The sequence below is a fragment of the Pelodiscus sinensis genome, chromosome 24, assembly GCF_049634645.1.
Source record: "Pelodiscus sinensis isolate JC-2024 chromosome 24, ASM4963464v1, whole genome shotgun sequence".
NCBI classification, from domain to species: domain Eukaryota; kingdom Metazoa; phylum Chordata; order Testudines; family Trionychidae; genus Pelodiscus; species Pelodiscus sinensis.
Genome location: NC_134734.1, coordinates 11,368,476 through 11,392,635, shown reverse-complemented (window position 1 = coordinate 11,392,635; position 24,160 = coordinate 11,368,476). Strand labels below are relative to the sequence as shown.

Below are 24,160 nucleotides of genomic sequence, written 5' to 3'. Positions count from 1 at the left end.
CGTGTAGATGGCTCCTTTTTGCTCAAAAAAACCCTCTTGCACCAGAGCCGTTCTTCCTGAAAAAAAGAACAGCTCTTGCACAAAAATGGAGCCTCATTAATTATGCAAATGAGACATGGCAATCTTCCACGCTTTGCCTCATTTGCATATTTTTTTGCACAAGAGGGGGCAGCATAGATATTGCCAGAGGGAACACATGCACACGGCTGAATGGCTATCTGCATTAGGCAGAGCAAGATACCCATCAGAACACCACACTGGTGATCACTGATAAAACTTGAGGAACATGAGAGACCACATCTTGCAAATAGCTCAAATAATTTTTCAGAGATAATTGGCAAAACTATTAAAGAAAAATACCTTAAGCCCTAGAGACAGTTTTATAATATTTATTTCCCTTGAAAATTCTCTGAAGATAAGCAAAGTCTGAGTTCGGATACAAGCGTTTCCTCCACTCAAAGCACCTGTAGTGTCCTAGGCAGTGTGGAGTCTTTGATGTTTAATAAGATCTGAGCTCCGAAGGAAGTTTTTCTCACACTCACAGCATTGATAAGGTCTGTCTCCCATGTGGATTTTCTCATGTTTCTTTAGTGATGAGAGGTCAATAAATTTTTTCCCACATTCACAGCATTCATAAGGTCTCTCTCCTGTATGGATTTTCTGGTGTGTAATAAGGCTGGAGCTATAACTGAAGCCTTTCCCACACTTACAGCATTCATAGGGTTTCTCACCTGTGTGGATTTTCTGATGCCTATTAAGGGCTGAGCTGTGAGTGAAACCTTTTCCACACTCACAGCATTCATAGGGTCGCTCTCCTGTGTGGATTCTCTGATGCGTAATAAGGCATGATCTCTGAGTGAAGCTTTTCCCACACTCACAGCATTCATGAGGTCTCTCTCCTGTGTGGACTCTCTGATGTTTCATGAGTGTTGAACTGGAAGAGAAGCTCTTCCCACACTCACAGCATTCATAAGGTCTTTCTCCTGTGTGGATTCTCCGATGTTTAATAAGGTCTGAGGTGTGAATGAAACTTTTCCCACACTCACCACATTCATATGGTCTCTCTCCTGTGTGGATTCTCTGATGTGTCATAAGGAGAGAGCTGTCCCGGAATCTTTTCCGGCACTCAGAGCACTCATACGGTCTCTCTCCTGTGTGGATTCTCTGATGTTTAATGAGATTTGAGCTGCGAGTGAAGCTTTCTCCACACTCATGGCATTCATAAGGTCTGTGTCCCATGTGCATTTTTTGATGTTTCTTGAAAGATGAGCGGTTTCTAAATTTTTTCCCACACTCAGTGCATTCATAAGGTTTCTCTCCTGTGTGGATCCTCTGATGTGCAATAAGGCTTGAGCGTTCAATGAAATTTTCTCCACACTCAGAGCATGCATAGGGTCGCACTCCTGTGTGGATTCTCTGATGTATTACAAGGCCCGAGCTCTGAGTGAAGGTCTTCCCACATTCGCTGCATTCGTGGGGTCTCTCTCCTGTGTGGATCCTCTGATGTTTAATAAGGGATGCTCTCCATGTGAAGCTTTTCCCACACACACTGCATTTGTAGGGTTTCTCTCCTGTATGGGTTCTCTGATGAGTAACAAGGTCTGAACTCTGTGTGAAGCTTTTCCCACACTCACTGCATTCATGAGGTCTCTCTCCTGCATGGAATTTCCGATGTTTAGTAAGGGCTGAGTTGTCAAGGAAGGTTTTCCCACACTCACAACATTCATAGGGTCTTTCCCCTGTGTGGATTCTCCAATGTTTGATAAGACCTGAGCGCCTACTGAAATTTTTCCCACACACAGAGCATGTGTTGTTTATCTCTCCTGTGGGGATTGTCTGCTGGTCTCTGCTTCCCTTGAGGTATATGTGGGGTGCCAAACTGTTAACAGATGTATCCATGTTCTCCCTTGGCTTCTTTCCCTGCCTCCTCTCTGGCCTGTGCTGACTCTCACAACCTTTTCCCTGCTCACGACTCCTGGACACATCCTCTGGAGATATTTCCAATAATGCCCCATATTGCTCACCATCTTCCTGGTGAGATTTTTGCTTCTCATTCAGCATCCCAACACCTGTTGGCAGAAATAGAGATGGAAAATCGGAGACCAAACCACACAGGGACAATGGTGGAAAAGGTGGTGCCACAGGCTCATGTTCTGCCAATCTCTAATACCGAAGGCAGGGGGCCCTCAGACTTTTGTATTTTTAATCCCTGCCATATAGCCACCTTCTGAGTATGACTCTGCCTTATAAATTCACTTTTCAAACTATTTAATCCTGTTATACATGCAGAGTGGAAGCTAGGTTTGGGGGTGAAACCCTAGGTTTGGGGGTGAAAGCTGTCATCCTGTGAAGCCCATGTAATAACCTCCAATTCAAGAACCCCTGCCCTAGGATTTCAATGAGACTACTCACATACTTTAAATTAAGTACATGCCTTAGTGGGTTCCATTTGGTAAGCTTGGAAGGGTTCAGAATCAGCATTCAAACCACCAAAAACCATCTCCCTCATTCCTCAATGGCCACTGGAGAACACCAAGTTTGGCTGAAGGACACAATGCTGGGGTGGTCAACCTGGCTCCGGAGCCACACGTGGGCTCTTCAGAAGTAAATATCCTTGCACGGGCACTGAATCCAGGGCTGGGGCTACAGGTGCCAACTTTCCATGTGCTTACTGCTCAACTTTTGCTTCTGTCACAGGCCCTGCCCCCACTCCACATCTTCCCCCAAGGTCCTGTACCCATTGCCTGAGCCACCCATACCTTTGCTCCTCCCCCCAGAGTCTTCTGCACACTGTGCAGGAAGGAGGCATGGGAAGCTGCTGATTGGCAAGGCAACTTGCAGGCATGGGGCAACATGGGGAGGAGATGGGAGGGGAAGGGAGCTGCTGAAGTATTACTGTGGCTCTTCATTAAATTCTGGCTTTTTCTCAGGCTCATCTTAGCTAACCCTGCTTTAATGCTTTGACTCTCAACATTTCTTGCCATTAAATAACTGTCTGGCCTCCCCGCATTATTTCCTGCAACTGAAATTTAAGTGGATAAAAACTGAAAAAGTCTAAACCCTTTAATTTTGCACCATTTTGGACATTTAAACCAATACAAATTGAAACTAAACTGAAAAAATAAAATTGAAATTATCAAAAAATAACGATTGAATTCTGCCAAGACTACAAGTTAATAAAGGTCAAGCGCCCTTTCCCCATTGTTATTCATCAGAGCTATCTAGTCGTGGGCCTCCATACACTAGTACATTTTACCTTGTATTTTCTTCATCAAATTCTAGACGACACTTCTCAGCTTTTGGTGCATTTTAGAGTGAAGTGGGAGGCATTTAAAGTTTGTTCTGCATCTTAGACCTTGTTTCCTTCTTTCTGTCCTCGATAAGGTGTCCAATGAAATAACCATTTTGGCTCTGGGTTCTCTTTAAAGAACTAAAACTTTTGGTTTAAAAAAAATGGCGTATCTTATTTCGATTAAATTTCGAAAAAGGCTATTTCGAAATTTGGCACAATACACAGCGCCAAATATCAAAATAACATGCTATTTCAAGACATCCCTAACCCTTGTGGAATGAAGGTCACTGGGATGCCGAAATAGCATGCCCGTTATTTCAAAAAATATTTCGAAATAACAGGTGGCATGTTAAGATGTGGGGTAGCTATTTCGGGATGCCTCCAGTATCCCGAAATAGCTGTGCAGTGTAGACATACCCTGAGAGTGAGCAGAAGGAGAAGAAGAGCAAGCAGTGTCCCAGACAAGGGGCTTTAGCTCCTCCGCCCTCCCTAAATGGCACACTTGCATAGATCATGTTCCTTTCTATTTTCCTCAGTAAGATTTAACTTCTAATTTTTAAAGGATACCTTTTTGCCTCTCACAGCTTCTTTTACTTTGTGATTTTGCCATAGTGGCACTTTTTCATTTCTCTTACTAAGGGGTTTCCCCCTCTCCCCCACAGTTTGAGATATACATTTAATTTAAGCCTCTACTGCAGTGTTTTTAAAAAGTTCCCATGCAATTTTCAAGCATTTTCACTTTTGAGATGGTTCATTTACATTTCTGTTTAATTTCCTCATTTTGGAGTAGTTCTCCTTTATGAAATGAAATGCTATTGTTATGGGCTTCTTTGGTGTCTTCTCCAACACACTTTTTTATGTTAAATTTAATTATATTTGCTATTAGCAGGTGATAGAGCACCTCTTGGACCGGATCATAGGCTCTGCTTTGAACTAAATTAAGATTTGCCTCTCCTCTTGTGGGTTCTAGGAGTAACTGCTCCAAAAAACAGTCATGTCATGGTGTCAAGAAACTTTATTTCTACCTCCCATCCTGACATGATGTTTGCCCAATCTGGAAACTAGTCAAAGTCCCCCTTTATTATTGAGGTTTTTTTATTTTCATAGCCTCTCTAATCTCCTTGAGATTAGAGGCAGATTGCAGTCCTGAGCATTTCAGAGACAATCCTGGCCAACCAAATGCATGCTGGAGAGATGAAAATAAAATAGGGACTGAATTCCCCCAAATTCTTTTACATGGGATAAGGGGAAAATTCTGTCTGGATATTTCAGCCACATACTTTGGGGGAAGAAAGTCAAGGAGGAGCTGCTGCCAGGTGTCATTCACAATGGGTAGAAAGTCACGAACACCATCTGCCCTGAGGATACACACCTGTGTGAGACAATCCTGAACTCAAAGGCCTCACAGGGTCTTTGTCAGGAATCCCAAAGGTCTCTTTCACAAACTGAGAAGCGCTCCAATGATTTAATGATTCCTCACTCATGCATGCTCCTCTCAGGATCTCTCTTTCCTCTGAATCATGAAGATTGGGGACGCGTGGCTCTTTGACTTCTTCTATATGGGAGATCCCATCAGGGGTGAAAACTGGAAAGTCTACATGAGGAAAGGAAAACAGGTGGCTTCCTGGCAGATCTGTCTCAAAACAAAAGAAAACCAACTCCAGACCATTTTAAAGTAGCCAGGCTACTCCACAGATGTCAGTAAGTCTGCTTAAAGAGGGATTTAACCAGCTCCTTCTCTGCTTGGAAAACACACATCCTGACTGTCATCCTCAAAGGGAGTCCTAAAACAGAGACAAAAAACAGGACTATGTAGCACTTTGAAGACTAACAAGATGGTTTATTAGGTGATGGGCTTTCGTGGGCCAGACCCACTTCGCGAAAGCTAATAAACCATCTTGTTAGTCTTTAAAGTGCTACATAGTCCTGTTTTTTGTTTCAGCTACACCAGACTAACACGGCTACATTTCTATCACTATTCTAAAACAGAGAATGTGACTTCATGAGCTAGAAGAGGCAGATTGCAGTCACAAGGGTACTAGCTGTTTGTTTCTGAGAAAGAGAGGTCCAAATAAGAGCCACAGAGAAGCTGGGAATGATGAAAATAGGTTACTGGGGGTCCATGGACTAAACAGTAGAATTGAGCATGGTATCTCTGGTATGTTAGAAGTCAGAAAAGCACATTGTGAGGAATTTGGAAATCTAGCAAGTCAGGTGTAACTGAAGGGAGTAGGAAAATTCTCCAAGAGAGTGTAAAAGATGGGAATTAGGTGTTAGAACTGAGGAACAACCAACTCTAGTTTCTCTGGAAAGAGAATATTAAAAATTGGGTCACATGACATCAGAAGGGACTGAGTCAAAGATACTAAAAGCCTGCAGGGAAGATAGAGTAGGGTGGCTGGAGATAAGGAGAGGCTAGTAAGATCTTCAGTCACTGAGAAACTAGGACATCACCAAGAAAGCATGCATGTGAATGCCAGTTCTCATCCTCGGGAGATATTATAAATAAGAAGCAGGCAGCATGGTCTCCCATAAATGTAAACAAACTTATTTGTCTTAGCGATTGGCTGTAGAAGAAGTAGCACTGTGAGGACTTCTGCACTCAACATGTATCATTTTTACGTCTGAATATTGGCTCTGTACATATATTTCAAATGTGTTTGCTTTGGGGTAACACTCATTAGGTATGTAACCAGCACATTAAGGACTATTTAAGGTGAACAGCCCGTCAAAGAACACTTGACACAGAATGGACCATGCCCGACACTGATCTACACTTACTGCACTTTCCTATGAATGTTCTAATTAGAGTATGGGTCCAGGCCCTTGCTAGGACTAAGCAAAGCAGGCATAGATCAGTGACTTGGCCATACAACTCCAAACTCCATCTCAGCACCTGTAATTTTCCACAAACTAGAACAACAGGGTTCATCTTCATTTTGCTGCTTTCCTGCTCAAACCTCTGGACTAGGGACTTTTCTTAATGGGTGCAGGGGGGGGATTTACAATGAAACATACGTGCCCTGGCGTGAGGTCCCCACGATGACATGGGGCCTTCAGGGCTGGGAAGTCCGGCACCAGGTGTGTCAACCTCCTGTGCAGGGGGTGGCTGCTCTATGGGGGGCCAGTCCCTTTGCAGAGAGGTTGGGGGGGAGGGCAGGAGATCAGGGAGGCTCATCTGCAGGCTGCAGCCTCAGGAGAGCCAGCAGGAGGCAGTGAGCAACGCAAACATGGTCCGGAAGGCTTCAGAGGAGCATGGGGCAGCAGCACAGCTGGCCAGAGAAAGGCAGAGCTTTGAAGTGGGAAAATGCCACTTCTCTCTGGCTGCTGGCTGTGTGGCTACCCAGTGCTCCTCTGAAGCCTTCCAGCCCGTGTTTGTGCTTCTGGCAGACACCTGGTGAGTGGCAGCAGGGTGGGGTGGGGGGGGTCAGCTGCAGCTGCCTGCTGGAAGGGTGGCAACCAGGGACTAGAGAGCCCAAAAGCTGCACAGCCAGCAGGAAAAAGCTGCATTTTGAGGAAAGTGCCGCTTTGCTCTGGCAGCTGGCTCCGGAGTTCTCTAGCACTCGTTATGTGGCACTGCTGTTGGACGCCCCCTGGAGAGTGGCTGCTACCCGTGGGCAAGGGGGAGAGTGACTAGGGGTTGGGGAGCCTGGGGCAGAGAGGGGCACTAAGGTGGCCAATGGAACCATGCCCCCCTCACCTTCAAGTAGAGCACATGTGGGTCTCTGCCCACTTCTCCGGGCCAGCCAGCACAGGGCCACTGGGGCATCTGAAGCGGTCCTCTGTGGCCATGGAGATCTTCGCATCTCTGCAATAAGTCATCTTCTCCAGCCCTACCATGGTGGCCCTGCTCCTGCACTGAGCCCCCAGCTCCGCCCCTTCCCCCTGAGGTCCTGTCCTTCCTGGGGCCCAGACCTGCTCCCCATCCCCCCATATCTTGCCATGGGGCCTGTCTATTCTGGCAGCAGCTCTGTCTGAACCCTGCGTTCCTGTGCCTGTGGCCTGCACCCAGGTCTGAAGCTGCTCCTAGGAGAGACTTTCAGAACCCCAGTATTAAAAATGTTCCAGTGCCACTGGTGCTAAACCTAATTGGGGAATGGGTGGTTCACACCAAGGCCCACTCAGGCCTGTTCTTTCAGACATTTTTAATCTGCCTAAAAATCAAGGTCAGTTTTTTAAGCAATTATGAAGTGATACTATGAGTCTGGCAGTCAAAACCACAAAAAAATGAAGGTGGCAAAAAAGACGCAACTGAGCAAAAAGACAGTTTGTCATCTTGTTTTAAAAATCCTGAAGTATTGAATAGAGAACATTCATCAAAAAGCATGAGTGAGGAAGCATCTCAATTATCTGATCACGTGCTAAGTCGTGGGATACCACAATGACTGCAAAAGTTGAACACGAGGACTCTGAAGTGACAATGGAACTATAAAATATTGGTCATTTTGTCAAAGTAAGGGAAGAAACCTACCCTGTAGACCTGGAATTATGGCCAAAATCTATTTCATTGGCTATAATAGAATATTTCTTAGTAAATAAACTGAAAAACATAGGTAATATGGAAATTTTGAGAAAAAAGTATGAGGTTAGAAGATGAAAGCAATGTAGAGGTCTTTGTGAGTCCCATTTTCTGAGGAAGAAGAAAAATGGGATCACAGAAATGAGAAATGAGTTGATTTTTTTCAGAAACCACCAAAGCTGTCTACTGTTATATTTGCAAATTATTCCCTGACCATAATAAAGGAAAAAAACATTTGTTGAGAGGCACTCTAATGGGAGAAATGTTGCAAGAGATATTGCTGATCATGAAACTTCCAAAACTCTTATTAATACTATGTTGTTCAAAGATGTGAATTATCTGGAAGAACTGATTCAGCATTATTGGCTCAGTTTGAGATGGAGTGCCCGTTTGGAGGAAAGTGCTGAAATATGTTGTTGCCACAGTGAAACTGCTCTTCTCTTTGGGACTCTAAGAGGACATGATGAATTATCAATGTCAAATCATAAATTTTTTAACCTGCCTTGAATATCTTAGTGAATTTGACAATTTTCTCAATGAATATTTGAAAAATGATCAGTGTTGTACCTCAAGGAAGACCAACTTTTTAACGTACCAACCCTACAATGAATTCATTACTATAATGGCAGAGCAGCTCAGAAACCAATTCATTGATGAAATAAAAGATGCCAAGTGCTATTCCATAATTGTCAATTCAACACCAGATGTGAGTCATATAGACCAATTAAGACTAATTTTATGATATGAGAACAGCAATTATGAGGTTGTAGAGCAATTTCTTTGTTTTGTTCCACTAAAATCTCACACTTCTGAATTTTTAGAGACAATGGTTTTGGAAAACATTGCAAATTTAGATTTGGACCTCAAATATTGCTGTGGGCAGAGCTTTGATAATGTTACAAATTTGGCAGGAAAATATTCAAGCAAGACTGAACAATGCAAACCCCTCTGCTTTTTTCATATCATGTTCCAGCCATTCCTTACATTTAATCTGCAATGCTGCAGCTGCATCTTGTGAGGGAGCTACACTTTTTTTGACTTTGTTCAAAACATGTATGCTTTTTTTCGATTTCCACACATTGGTGGAGTATGCTACAATCATGCTTAGAGCAAGCAAACTGAAAATATTTGACAGTCAAAAGAATTTGTGACACCACGTGATCTGCTGTTTTGGCTTTGAGTGAGTGCTGATGTTATAAAAAGAATATTTTTAGACATAGCCACATCAAATTCTGAAAAACCATGTGCAAAAACTGAAGCAAAATCCTTAGCAGAAAAGTCTGATATGATTTTACTATTCTGTGGAGTTGTTTACTTCAAAGAATTACTGCAGTCAGCAAATCACTGCAAAAAGTTGATCTAAATGTATTGAACGCTGCACAATTGTTAGCCTCAGTTACGAGTTTTGTCATGGAAGTCTGAAATGACTACAGGTCTGTGGAAGCAGAGGCATTAACATTAACAGAAAATGTAGGTTCCTCTCACATATCTGATCAGAAGCATAAAAAACACAGGAAGTTTTCTTTTTGATTAAACTAGAGACAATGAAAACAATTTAAAAGGGAAAGAGAAGATCATCACTGAGACCATCAATGTTACCTGTGATGCAATAATAGTGCAATTTCAGAATAGAGGTGAATCTCTACAGAAAACTGTAGATTTATTTTGCATATTTTGACAGAAATATGGATGAAGAAGCTAAAAGCCACTACAGTAAGAAATTAAGTGAATTCTACTGAGAAGACAGACACAAATCTTTTTGAAGATGAAGTGAAACATTTCATTTATTTTATTGAAAACGGTGAAGTCTGTGCTTTGACATCACCAGTGGATTTGTATAGACTTATAAGTGACGGTTTGCAGGCAAACTTTCCAAATGTAGAAACCATTCTGAAAATATTTTTAATATCTGTTGCAAATGCTTCTGGTGAACGTTCTTTTTCGGTATTGAAACTAGTTAAAAATTATTTGCAAATTATGAGTCAGAAAGATTTGATAAGTTCAGCAACATTGACAATCAAAAGTGCTTCTTTACAAAATACTATTTATGATGACTTAATTGACGATTTTGTAAAGAAAAAGTATAGAAATAAACCTATCTGAATAAATATTTGTTTTCAAATTGAAAAAGTTTCTTCAGAGGAAGTTAACTTTTATTTTTCCGTTCATACATCATCTATACATTTTATTTTTACACATTTTTCACCTTAGCTTAATGCAAATACAAGCTTTCATGTAGTCCAGAAGTTCTCAAACTGTGATCCAAGAACTCCATTCAGGTGGACTGAGAAAAGGTTATGTTTTTTTTTTAAATAAAGAGCTCTTATCCAAAGCACTTTACAATAGTTAGCTAACGGTATAAACAATATTTGGAAAAAATCATGAAGTGGTCCGCCAAGACCCTCAGCAATTTTAAAGAGGTCTGTGAAAAAAAAGTGAGACTACAAGGTAGCTTATTATTACTTATAATATAGGAGGAGGATGAAGGAAAAATGGGAGGGGCAGGAAGAGTGAATGTTCTTTCTCTTGGCTGGGTCCCCAAGAGGGCTCAAACAAATGAAGCCGAGCACAGAGCCCCACTAACTAAATCCACCACTGAATTGGTGCAGTCAAACCAAGAGACTGCCTCCATTTAATGGAAGCTCCTCAACCAGAGACTTAACAAGCCAGGAATTGATTCCATCACTGCTACAAGCCAGCTCTGTGAAGTTTGCAAGCACTGTGCTTATATGATTCCTTTAACCAATATAAACTTGTTCTTTCTATAAATAAAACTTTAGATATTAGACACTAGAGGATTGACACCAGTGTGATTATCGGGTAAGGGCTGAGATATATATTGACTGGGACATGTGACTGCTCCTGTAGGCTCAGAAGAATCCTTTCGTTGATTTAAATAACCCCGTGTCAGTAAGTCTAGTGTTTTTGCTGGTGAAACAAAGACTGGACTAACTAAGACGACTGCTTTTCCGATTTCTTGTTAGCCAAAGTGGTGAAACAGAAGCTGACTTTTCTTGATGGTCTAGCTTATGAGAAAATAGCCACCAGTTTGCGGGGCAGTGGGGGAATAAAGGAGAGGAGATCTGCCCTATTTCTCAGCAGTTTGTCCTGAATTTGGTATTCTTAGTTGTGACCAACTGAGGCATGGTGACAGCTTATTTTCTCTGCCCTGGCTGGGGGCCTGCGTCTATAAATAACTCACTAGTCCCACCTTCCTATAGGGTTTAAGGCATAGACTGCTTATTTCAGACCCTCTGATATTACACAGTGATCTCAGGGATGTAGTAAGGTCATTGCACGACAAGAGAACATGCTCCACAGACTGGAACACTGACCTTTATCTGTCGGCTCTCCAGCAATGCACACTGTCTCAGCTGGAAATGGAATGGAACGGGGACAGATTAGTTGGAACAGGCTGCCAGAGCTGTGTTTGCAATACAAAGGGAAGTTTAAGGGAACCTTGAAAGACCATGTCTACCTCATGGCAGGGCTGAGTGTTGCAGGTTGCATCAGTAAAGATGCTAAAGGTATGCGCTTTCTGAGATCATTGTGGGAAATCCAGGGGTGTCATGCCAGCAGTCCCCAGACCTTAGGGTGGGGTCTGTGAAGGCAACAACATACAAGGAATGCTCGGGAAAGGACAAAGTCCTAGTAACATTTGCAAGTCTGTGATGGTCAGTGTGATGTAGGGTCCATCTTTGAGTGCAGGCCAGGTGTTGGAAGCTTCTGCTCTCTCCTCCTGAGCCAAACACAAGTTTTCCTTTAGCACAGGGAAGATTTTAGACTGGGCCATGTTTTTACAGAGTTCTGTAGCAGGGATGGGATCGTGCTAGTGTCACTGGCATGTTGGGGTATTGTTGAATCATGGCAGAAGGCAGACTGCATTCTGGGGGTGACATGAACCTTAACTCTGCATTTTCCCCCTTCTTAGAACTGCAGGGACAGGACTCCTTACCCAGCGAGGTCACGTTCTCGTAGTTCTCCTGCATGACAGCTCTGTAGAGGGCTCTCTGAGCAGGGTCCAGCAGAGCCCACTCGGCCCTGGTGAAATACACAGCCACCTCCTCGAAGGTCACCGGCCTCTGAAAGAGCAAGAGCCCAACACTCAGCACCTGCTGCCCCACTAATCATGGGGGAGGAAGATCAAATAAATGGATACAAAGTCAGAGGTGCCCCACACTCAGCCTCCTCAGATCATCCAGCAGGCATTAGGGTGAGGGGACGTAACAGAGAGCCCCTGGTCCTTCCAGTAGATAGAGCTGGCAGGCAGTATTCCCTGTAAGCTGAACACTTGGGTGGCCACCCAGGAGAAATTCAAATGCCACCAAGCTGATCAGCAGAGCATGCACACCCAGTAGCCTGTGTTTCTACTGGTGATGCACATATGCACGTCTTGTGCATATAACAAAATGTATTCCACACATATAAAGAAAATTCGAGAGCAAACACTTAGTGCCAGAGGCTGACTGAGAGAGGGAGCCCCCTCTTCTAGGTATCGCCTCACCCTCCCCGTTGTCGGAACCTGGATGTTAGTGGATGGGGCATCTTCTCGAAATCCCGCTGCTGGGTGCCTTCTTCATATGTCACAGCAACCTCTGCTTAGGGGTTTCATGCTCCAAGACGGGGACTCTGGGAAGTTTTCCCAGCGCAAGCCAGTTTGTTTCCTGTTCCACCAAACCCGCCCTCACACTTTCTCCCCCACCCTGTGCACTCCCTGCACCCTCCCAGCCACAGACCCCAGTCACTCCCTCTTCCAAAGTATAGGAACCCGCCAGCATTTCCTCAGCAGCCCTACCTGAGCCAGCTCTGCCACCGCCATTCCCCAGTCAGGGAGGAAGAACATGGACTGAAACGTGGATAGTGACAGAGAAAGAGCTGTGTTAGTCTGATCTTGGTAAAACAAACAACCCCCCCCCCCCAGTCATGCTGCACTTTACAGACTAACAAGATGGTTTATTAGGTGATGAGCTTTCGTGGGCCAGACACACTTCTTCTGGTTTTTTGTTTTGTTTGTTTGTTTGACTGAGAGCCTGTCAGGGTGAGAAGAGCTACTGAGGGTGGGGTCAGAACAGACCTCAGGTATTTCCCATCATGAGTCTCACCAGTGCTTTCTCCATAGAGCCCAGCCAGACTCCCACGCCACGACCATGCTCAGTCACTGTAGTCATTGGGATCCCAAACTAGGGGCGTGCCCCCTTGGAGAGGGCGTGAAGAAATTCCAGGGGGGGGGGGCGAGGTGACCCAGCCACACACCCCTTCCCGTCAATCCCACCCCACGTTTTGCTGCTTTTTTGGGGGAGGGGCGGCTTGAGGGTTTCTCAAAAATAAAAAAGGGGGGCGTGATGCCGCAAAGTTTGGGAACCGCTGTAGTCAGACCCAGCCCAGCACCAGGACTAAGCCCATGGAGACCCTTGAAACCTGATGTAGCTCCTGAGCACAGCACCTTCCCTTAGCAGAGGGGGAACTGCAAACAGGTAAGGACCAGGCTCAACCTGTCCAGTGCTGCAACTGGAACTGGATCTGAGCAGATCTGGGAGCCTGGTTCCTCACTCCCCTCCTAGTTCTCTTTAGTTTCTCTGCCCCCTCCTGGCTCAGAGACTTGGCTAATGCCATTTTGGAACCACACACTGCCACCTCCCCATCTCTGCTGGCCATGAGAGGAGTGTCAGTGAATCTGGTTGTTATAAAGACAGCAGTGAAAGGGTTACTGGGCACAGCTTCTGTCTGCATGGTATTACAGCTGGGATTCCAAACCACGGGAAAGACAAACCCCCTCCTCCCAATCCAGAACCCTTTAGCTGAAGCAGTAACTCAGGCGTGCGATCATTTGGCAGCATGTGGCATATTCCACTGTCTGTGATGGCCAGTAGCCCAAGGCATCAATTTAGGACTCTGGGCTCCATCTCTATAGCTTTGGAATTAGTATTTCCCAGGATTGGTCCCGATCTGGTCTGGCAACACACTGCTGTGTAGACTTGTTCTATGTACAATGAAACACTCTCTTCCCATCCATAGCGACTGGTTAATCCAGGGCAGTGTTTCTCAGTCATCAGATGGGCTGTGAGATATTCAGAGATTCAATATGCTCATCAGCAAAATTGGATTCCCCTTTCGTGACACTCGGTATCACAAAGCAGCCCCCTGCAATCCCCATCACTGGAGATATTTAAGAGCAGGTTAGATAAACACCTGTCAGGGATGATCTAGGATGGTGCGTGGTCCTGCCATGGACTCGATGACCTCTCTAAGTCTCTTCCAGTTCTATGATTCTCTGAAATCTCCGTGGGGCCTATCAGAAACAGACGCGTACCTGTGTCACTCCCCAGCTCCAGTTGCAGTGTCTCTAGGGGAAGAAGAGAGGAGAAAACAGGTCCTCACATTCCTGGGGAAACCCCCTTGGTTTATTTGTGTAACTGCTTTAAACTAGGGGCACGTCTTCACTTGCCGCGCTGGAGATCGCTCCTCTGTCGTTCAATTTAGCAGGTCTAGTTAAGACCCATAAATGGAACGTTGAGGGCAGCTCTGGCTGCAACTTCTACTCCTTGCAGTCGCAAAGAGTAGGGGAAGCCTATGGGAGCATTTGCTACTATTAGCCTCCCTCTGCGAAGACAGCACCAAACTCGGATTAAGTTAAGCCGACTCCAGCTACAAGTTTTACTTATCTTAACCCGAACTTCCAGGTCTAAGGTAGACCCAGCCTAGGTGACGGTGACACTGATGGAGGCCGATAGCACAGCTGCTGCAGCCAGCTCCAGTCCCACAGGGCCACTCACTGAGCAGGGGGTGAGAGATGGAGCCCGGGGTCAGTGACATCACTAGAGTCCCTGACTTCACCCCAGGGTCACTCTCGCCAGAGGAGACACTGCCCCCAGACTCTCATTCACCTCTGAATGCCAGCAGCACGTCCTGCAGGTGGGCACTTGCCAGAGGGAAATCGCTGAGTCTGCTCCAGCTCCACAAACCCCGGCTCCGGCTTGCGAGATGTTCCGTCCTCCCTGCAAAGGAAGAGGGGTGAGAAATGGGTCAGATCCCCAGTTCCTGAGCCCAGCAACCCCCAATCTCCAGGAAATCTGGATCTGAGCTTTGTTGCCTGAGATGGTCACTGTTATGGCAGGTCACCTGCCTGCCATGGGCCCAGAGAGACAGGATGTTGGGAAACACCGGGGCCAGGAACAGACACACATTCTGCAGCTTTCTCTGTGACATTCTGGTTCTGTGGGGGAACTGAGACACCTCCCCCAATGGGACATTCCAGTCACAAGGGACATTGGCATTACATGGAAAGGTAGGAGAGAGACCAGACTGGGCACATCCCTCATACTCAGGGTGGACAAACACAGAATCCAAGACGTCAGCAGGGAAAGAATGTGGTCTCTAAACCCCCTCCTCCCAATCCAGAACCCTTTAGCTGAAGCAGTAACTCAGGCGTGCGATCATTTGGCAGCATGTGGCATATTCCACTGTCTGTGATGGTCAGTAGCCCAAGGCATCAATTTAGGACTCTGGGCCCCATCTCTATTCACAGCAGGCAACTTGCTGCCTGCAGTGGGACACCCAGGCATACAGAGCAAGGGAGATGCTGCCCTTTCTAGGGGAAATAATATAACATAGTAACTAAGATGTTAAGTCCTTTACTGTCACCATCAAAATCACTGCCTGGAAAAATAGCCCCATTTCCCCACACACTGTTATGGCCCTTGCAGTTTCTACCTTTTCTTTTTCTTCCTTTACCACTCTCATTCCTTTAGTTACCTCTTGCTTCCCTGCCTTTGCATCTCTCTTCTGCCCCCCTGCAGCAATCCCCAATTCCCACCCCTCCAAAGCATCCCTCCCACCCTCTCCTCAGTCCACCTGCTCAAGGAACCAGCCGTGGGACACCCAATGTTGGCCTCAAAGTGTCATCATTTTAGCAGGCGTGCCAATTAAAATATATATCTATTAAAAAAAAGAATAAAAAGATTAACCATGTAAATGAGAAAAATTCTATCAGTTACACAGTTAACAACAGGGCTCCTACATGCCAGCCCTTCCCCAGGTTGCTGGTAGCTCCATGGAGAGTTTAACCAGTAATGGTAACCAATAAGCAGCAGCTTATTGGATAACCAGTTAACCAGTTAAACTCTTACACCCCTCGTGCCAATAGGATTAACAGAGGCCAAGGCCATTCATGCCTCTCTCCATTTCAAGCCATTTGCAGACTTGAAAACAACTGTATCTGTGTCCATCTGGGAGGCTGCTTTGTAACCAGGAGGGCTAGAAACTTACTTTTAAAACAGATGTGGGGAACCTAGGGCTCGAGGCCACATGCAGCCCCAGCTTGCCTGGATCCAGCCCCTGAGGCTCGGAGCTCCCCATTCCCAGCATCGGGGAGCCTGCCCCATGTCCCCCCACGCCACTCCTGTAGGGTTGAAGCATCAGTTCCCAGCTGTGGGGGAAAGCCCTAAGCCTGGCAGGTGGGAGTCAGGCAAGCTGCAGTGGCTCTGATCTGATCCACAGGCTGGGGAACTGGCAGTGCAGCAAAGCACTGCCCGGAGGCTTTTCCCCGCCAGTCTGATTGGCCATAATCATAGCGAAAAGGAGCAGGACGGGCAGTACCTGGGAGTGACAGGGGACAAGGAGCGATGTGCGTCTCTGGGAAGCTGCGGAGGGAAGCATTGCCCCATCGGCCAGATCCCGCACCCTATCTCCTGTCCAAACACGTCCACTCCTGCACCCCCCACCACTCAAATCCCATAACCTCCTTCCCAACCCTCCCAACCTTAATCTCCAGCCTGCTCCTGCGTTTCCCCTACCAACCAGACTCTATTCTGCTCCTGCACGTATCTCCGCCTGGCCTCCCATCCCACTAGGCCTCCCAACCCTCAACCCACTCCTACACCCTCCCTCCAGTGGGGACAGTCCCCTGGCAGACTGGGCCCTGCATTCACCATGGCAGTCAGGGCACTGTGATCCAAGGCTAACCTGGGGGGCAGGAGGCTCCCAGCACCTACCGGCAGCTCCTGGCTTTGCCGCTGCACCTCGGCTTTGTGCAAAAGAGAGAGAAGCAGCCAGAGGCCCGATGCTCCGGCTCTGCCTCCTGAAAGACGCAGGGTAGGAGAGTTTACAAAGTGCTGAAGGCAAACCTCCCCGCTGCCATATGCACGTCCTGCCTCGTGATGCCCCGGCTGGCATTGTGCAGGTCTCGCTGAACCTTAGCAATGGTGCCAGGGGGACCAGGGTTTCCAGAGAAAACCCTGAAGCCCTGTGGAAGTGACAGGGGAGCAGCCCAACCCCTGCCCTCTGTCCCCGCCCATTGCCACACATCCCTACCCCCTCCCAGCTCCCCAGCCACCAGCTTCAGACACTGCCCCAATTTCCCCAGCTCCAAACCCCACTCGCCCCCCACCTGCCAGCCCCAAGCAGCTCCCCGCCCCGCTTCAACCATCAGTTCCCCTTCCCCGCCCGGGCCCCTCGCCGCCCGCAGCGTGTCCGCCCCACGCGTGTCTGTGCCCCCCGAGCGCTGCTCGCACCGCCCCCGCGCGGAGCTCCAGGTCCCCGCCACGGCTCCACTGCGGGCGCAAAGGGCTGCCGGGCTGGGAGGGGGCGGAAGGGGCGGCTCCTCCCCGGGCTTGGCCCTGCCCCTGCGGGGGGTTGGGACACGTGGGGAATCTAGCCCGGGCGGAGTGTGTGTGGGGAGGGGGCACGGGGGCGGGGCACATGACAGTCTGCGGGGGTGAGGCGCTTGCTTGAATGAACAGCATTCCTCTGCCCTCTCCTATTTAAAATCGTGATTCGAGTGCTAAGGCCTCGTGGCTTTTAACTAGGGAGGCGTCAGCTGTTACTGCGTCTCCGAAGCGAGCTAAAGGCGCCTTCTAGGTCTGGACGCGGTTGGGCCTCCGCTGTGCCCGCGATGGTTTTTATTTCACAAGCCCGTGGGCCGGGAGAGAGGGGGGGGGGGGGTTGTATATCTGGCTCCCTCAGGGCAATGCATCTGGATGACGCTGGGTGGAGACCGGCACGAATTCTTGCAGGGAAAAGAGGCGTGAAAACAATTCCAAGGAAGTGACTGATTTAAAGGCACAGAGCAGCACAATTCCAGCGGGTCGCCATCCGCACGGCCGGTGTCACATCGGCGCTGCGAGGAAGTTCTGTGCAGACACGCAGTTTAATAAGGACCCTTTTGATGCTACAGGCGTGTCCCTTCGCAGCTCAGCGAGGGCAGCGCTGCCGGGGCTAGGGAAGTAGAGGCCTGGTGCCTTAGGAGCACAGCCCCAGGAAGTGGAGACTAGCGTGTGCCATGGGGTTGTAGCGTCAGAAGCAGCTGATCGCCAAATGTGCTCCCGGTAGCAGTTACTGACATGTAACTGGTACGTCAGTTTTGGCTTATCTCAGTTTCTGCTACCCATGCAGGCCTCACTGGGCCAGAGGAGCCTTTCGCACCCTCTGGTCCAGGGGGAGCTAATCCACATGGATGGGGTTCACTTGATCAGACTTTGATACCATGCACCTGTCACTGGTCCGGAGGGGCCTTTGTGACGTAGTGGGGGTGCTGTCTACTTTTGTAATCCTGTGTTTCTGCCTGGTTGTATTGTGTTATGTGTGATTCCTGTTGACTCACTCCAGATGTGTATTGGGCCCAGACTGAAAAGATAACTTTTTCCCAGGAATAGTGGTAGAAATGTAGCCCTGTTAGTCTGGTGCAGCTGAAACAAAAAACAGGACTGTGTAGCACTTTAAAGACTAACAAGATGGTTTAATAGGTGATGAGCTTTTGTGGGCCAGACCCACTTCCTCAGATCAAATAGTGGAAGAAAATTGTCACAACCATATATACCAAAGCATACAATTACAAAAAATGAACACATATGAAAAGGACAAATAGCTTCCCCAATTATCACCTCTAATATCATTAGCTCACAGACATTTACCTCCCCCCCTTCCCCCCATCCCGCTTCTGTTCTGAAATTTGATTTGTCCTTTTCATATGTGTTCATTTTTTAAATTGTATCCTTTGGTATATATGGTTGTGACAATTTTCTTCCACTATTTGATCTGAGGAAGTGGGTCTGGCCCACAAAAGCTCATTACCTAATAAACCATCTTGTTAGTCTTTAAAGTGCTACACAGTCCTGTTTTTTTTTCCCAGGAAGAGAGACAAAGGAGTTAGGTGGGGGCTGTCACGAGGCTGGGAACTAGGACTGGGAGTTGGGGCAGTCTGTGCTGGGCAAGGATGAGTGCAGAGGCTTAGAGCAGGAAAGGGGGGCTGAAGGGCCTTCCTTCCCCCAAGAGGAATAAGGCTGTCTGCTCTTGGTGCCTGTACTAACATCGATCCTATGCTATGAGAACCAATAAAATCTTTTACTCTACTGGCTGGTTGACAGTCATGTCTGGTTGCGGATAGGGATGCAGAGTCAAGGACCCTCTCCCCCCCCACCTCCACCGACACGCTGTCAGAGCCTTTCACATCCTCTGGTCAAGGGGGAGCTAATACAGACAAATGGGATTTACTTTATGCATTGTACTCACTGCAAAATCGAGGACTCATATGTATTAAGGCAAATGCCTAGGATAAGGTATTATCCTTGGTTCACTCTATAAAAGATTTCGTACTGTCTTGTATGGACATGATTACAACTTTCTCAAATATATGCTGGATGTACGCACATTTGTCCTTATTAAACTTCATCCTATTTACCTCAGACCATTTCTCCAGTTTGTCCAGATCATTTTGAATTATGACCCTATCCGCCAAAGCAGTTGCAACCCCTCCCAGCTTGGTATCATCTACAAACTTAATAAGCGTACTCTCTATGCCAATATCTAAATCATTGATGAAGCTAGTGAACAGAACCAGTCCCAAAACAGACCCCTGTGCAACCCCACTTATTATGCCTTTCCAGCAGGATTGTGAACCGTTAAAAAAATTCTCTCTGAGAACAGTTATCCAGCCAGTTATGCACCCACCTTATAGTAGCCCCATCTAAGTTGTATTTGCCTAGTTTATTGATAAGAATATCATGTGAGACTGTATCAAATGCCTTACTAAAGTCTCCCTAGTGGTCTCTCACCTTGGCTACGTTTACACTGGCATGATTTTCCGGAAATGCTTTTAGCGGAAAAGATTTTGAGACAGATTATCCTAATTTTGAATGAAGTTCAAAGGTCATTTCAACAATTAAGAATGCCTACGCTTGCTATAGGGAAATTTTATATGAAAAGAAGATGGCATCTTCAGTCCAAACCTCATTGGCTTCCTATTTTAAGAAGCCTCAGTCTGTTGAGAAAAGCACCCCAAAAACTAACTTAATCTCAACCAAGCTCCCCCAATCTAGCCCTCCACCTCTTGCAAGAAGATTAGATTTCGATGATTCAGATGACCCAGATACAGTTCCAGTCCCCTCCCCTTCTGCTTTTCTCCAATAACCATCTCCCTCTCCAAGTGAAGAAGATGAAGGAATTTTCTGTCCTTTATTTTCATACTGAATTTTGTTTTAAGTGAATAAATGTTTGTAAAGACATATATTTTACTTTTCCTCCATTTCCGTAGTCAATGTTGGTATTTTTAGGGTATGAAATGGGTTTCTGGGAACGGAACTGCCATTTATAACATTGCGCCTATGGGAAATAAGGGTTCATCTTATGACGGCTTGACTTACGGTGGTTCTTCAGGAACCAATTAGGTTGTAAGCGCGAAGGTCACCTGTACTTAAGGTTGTTACAAGGAGGAGGGAGATAAATTATTCTCCTTAACCTGTGAGGATACAACAAGAAACAATGGGCTGACGTTGCAGCGAGGGAGGTTTAGGTTAACTGTCAGGGTGGCTAAGCCCTGGGAATCAATTGCCTTGGGAAGGAATATTGCCCCGGAGTCTCCTTGGAGCTGCCCTTCCGCTTATCTGGTCTCATGTTTCATGGACTGCAGCCTTTTTTTCTTACCCATGCTCAGCACCATCCCAAGCCTGCTGCACTTGCTTCCAAGAAACTGTGTCTCCTCTCGAGTGTAAATCAGCAAAGCATACCCTGTTGGCTCCTCCAATTCCTTGTCCCTCAGTCTGCACAGATGAAGGTTTCCCTTCAGTAATGGAGGATTTTCCCTTTTCCTTCATCCTCACCTTGCAAAGTCCCTGGGAATCTTAAATGGTCAGGAGCAGAAAGTGCCACCCCACCTTTCCACAGTCACTTGCTCTGGATTGAAATTTAGAGAAATTGCAGGTCTTGCAAAAAGAACATGGAGATGCTGGGGATTGAACCCAGGGCCTCATACATGCAAAGCATGCGCTCTACCACTGAGCTACATCCCCTGCTATACAATGCTGCTGTTATGCTCTTCCAGAAACCAGCAGAATCTGGCACCCCTGTTTGTAGGCAATGTAAACAAAGTGTTTCATAGGCTGAGCATGGAATGCTGATGTGGCCCGTGGGCTGCAGGTAGCCCTCCCATGGGCTGGCATATATAGGGAGTTTGTGTCATCTGAGAAAGACTCTTCCTTCAGTTTCCCTCACTCCTCATTATGTTAGTTGGAAATGAGTATGGGAGAGAAACAGACCCTAATCTCTTTGCTGCAAATTTCCCCTCCCCCATACATCCTCTCTGTGGTTGCAGAATATAGGGAGCCCCGTGAGACGGGATGAGAGTTAGGGAGGGTGGCGGAATGGGGACAACTTGTAGGAGAGGGAAGATTTTCTCTTTTTCTTTCTCTCCACTTCTTTTCTTTCTCTGCCAGGATGGTGGCTTATATTTCAGACAGTTACTGAGAATGGAGGCGGTTTAAGAGCAGAAAGAGCCCATGAGCTCAGAAGTACCCGCTCCCTTCCTGAACTCCATCCCAGCTGGGATTTCCTAGATGGGAGGGATGCAAGGCTCTGGTTGGAGCTGGAGTTTGAGCATTTATACTGCAGTTAAATAGCCTGAGCCAGCCAGACACAAATTTTTAACTGGGGTTTTTAACTGCGGTGTAGTCGTAACCTGATCTTCAGTGCAGGGCTGTACCTGCAGCTCCAGCCCTTTAGGATGGTGCTATGTGGTTAATCTATCCATTTCATGTTGGGGAAAAGGTCTCTGTGTGTGTTAGATTGGGAGGAGGGTGTCCAGAAATCAACCCGCACCAGTCTCTTTCCTCTGGGACTGTGGTGGGCATCCTGCAGTCCACAGATGGCATGCGGCCCATCAGAGTTCTCTGTGTGGCCCATAAGACACATTGACCATGCACAGGGTTGCCAGATTCCGCTGGACTCCATCCATGTCGTTTTTTTTCCTGCCGGTATCACTAAAGTGACATTCACATAAAGCAGGGGTGTGAGAAGTGATTCTCCTTCTGCATCCAGTCAAACTGCTGCTAGGGTTTGATGGGAACAAACTGCAAACTCTAGGCACTCAGGCACAGTTAGCAAAACTCTCTACAGGGAGACCATCTGGGTTATGACAACCTTGTGGCCCACTGAGATGAAGGAGGGCCACTCACGCAGCCCACTCACGCACCTAAATTGCAAATCACTTGCTTTGGGATTTCCTTAGGAAATCTGAAGCAGGGAACAAAAGCAACTGCCCTCTCCAAGGCTTGAACTCAAAACCTTTAAATTATGAGATTGATATGCTGCCAACTGCACTAAGAGGGCTTCTTAAGTGAAGGAGTCATGCAGGAAAGACCCTCCTGCAGCAGTGATTGGGGTAGAGTGGGAACTTGTGGTGGGTTGGACCAGCAGGGAGCTCTGGTGCCCAGAGACCTTCCCTGGCAGCTGTCTCAGCAGCAAACAAATGAACTCCCCCAGTTACACAACAAGAGCAGCACTTGGAGAGGAGGAGGGGCTTTCTCCTTGCCTCTTCTGCAGGAGTGAGCAGGCATCCTGGAAGCCTTCCTCAAAGAGAATTTGGAACTGAGATGGGGAAATCAGCTTAAACAAGAAGTTCAGGTTTAGACTCATCTGTTTATAATATTAAGACAAATCCTTCCAGCCTAGTACCGCAATCACTATGATTGCTCCCGCCTGACAGAAAACTTCTCCCCAAAGGGAGCTGACAGAAAACACTTTTCAGTGGCCAAGCAAGAAGTGATAAGAGCTTGTATCTACACAGCATGTGGAGCTCGAAATAAGCTATGCAAATTGTGTAGCTTATATCAAGTCAATTTTGAAACATAGCACCAAATTTTGAAATAACCCGCTGTTCCGAAATGTCCCTTACTCCTTGTGGAATGAGGTTTACAGGGACGTTGGAATAGCAAGCCCATTATATTATGAAATAACAGGCTTGCTGTTAAGACACAGGATAGCTATTTCAGGATACCTCCAGTATCCCAAAATAGCGCTGCTGTGTAGAGGTAGCCTATCGGACCAGCTTGTGTTGGTGAAAGAGGCAAATCTGGAGCTAAACCAGAGCTCTTCTGCTGCCTTGTGTAGCCCCAAGTTTATCTCTTCTGATCAAGTTGGGCCTTTAAAAGTTGTCTCCTGTCCTGGGATTGACACAGATACAACACCACAAGCCACAAAGGGCAAAGGCAATGCACCTATACACAGCAGTTTATGTTTCATTCCTTCTGTCTAGGTCCCAACATGTGGCTATTTCCCTTCCTGAGTTTTTGTTAAAAGTCTTGGAATTTTGCACAGAAACATCCTTTCCTCAGGAGACACCCAGGAGTGGGGGCTGCATTGTGCGATGGTGCCTGTTCCGTGAGAAACTTCATGCCCATGCAAATGTGCATGGCTGGCAAGTGTAGCGCACAGGATGCCCACAGGGACTGTGTCAGGTCCAGCACCACATGAGGCTGTGCACCACTTTCTGATGGATTGGTCTTTTACCTTGGCAGGTGTGGGTGCTTCTGGCTACGCAGCGGCGAGTGCTGCATTTGGTGTGATGGGATTATTTACAGGTAGCCTCAGACTAGTTCCCAGATAAACATGGGCCAGCTGCAGAGAACCGGTGGTACCAGCTGCAGCAAGGGTGACTTCAGCAGGGGTCCTCATCTAGTGGACAAGTCTCATGGGACACACTGCACCTGATCAATGCCATAGTGTTATACCACCTTTGCCAGAGCTGCTGCCAAGTGTATTTTCAGAAGTGACACCAGTTCTCCATCCTAGTGGCTAACTGGATTTCTGCGGCTGGTAAAAAAAACAGTGGGTTCTAATTAACACCCACATATCCTGAGCCTCAGGGCTTTCCCATCCCTAGCACTGGGGACCCTGTGCTGGTACTCCAGGCCCGCCACCCCACCCCTGGGCTGCAGCACACAAAATCTACTAGCCTGGGCCCCACTAAGCACTGGTGTGGGAGGGAAATGTGGGGAGTGTCTTTCTCCTTCTCAGTCAGGGCCACATCAGTGCGGATTTGTTTGTTTGGCTTCTCACTCCTGTCCCCCCTCCCCCCCCCCCCC

At 47.0% G+C, this 24,160-nt stretch overlaps 1 protein-coding gene, 1 long non-coding RNA gene and 1 other non-coding gene across 3 annotated transcripts in view; all 3 read right to left on the bottom strand.

Moving 5' to 3' along the window:
• Positions 1-373: 373 nt before the first annotated feature.
• The window catches only part of LOC102463102 (uncharacterized), a 43,921-nt gene continuing 20,134 nt past the window's right edge, over positions 374-24,160 (bottom strand). The window contains 6 exon segments of the mRNA XM_075908295.1: positions 374-555; positions 557-2,069; positions 4,665-4,925; positions 11,147-11,185; positions 11,767-11,893; positions 12,607-12,657. Coding sequence (XP_075764410.1) covers positions 456-555; positions 557-2,069; positions 4,665-4,925; positions 11,147-11,185; positions 11,767-11,893; positions 12,607-12,657 — 2,091 coding nt within the window. The 3' untranslated portion in view covers positions 374-455.
• Positions 14,167-18,260, bottom strand: LOC102463495 (uncharacterized). Its single transcript, XR_012897433.1, has 5 exons — positions 17,321-18,260; positions 16,802-16,887; positions 15,663-15,746; positions 14,696-14,806; positions 14,167-14,583 (listed from the first exon to the last, which is right to left on the bottom strand). It is a non-coding gene; the product is annotated as an uncharacterized LOC102463495 (long non-coding RNA).
• TRNAA-UGC (transfer RNA alanine (anticodon UGC)) lies at positions 21,020-21,091 on the bottom strand. The gene has a single exon. It is a non-coding gene; the product is annotated as a tRNA-Ala (tRNA).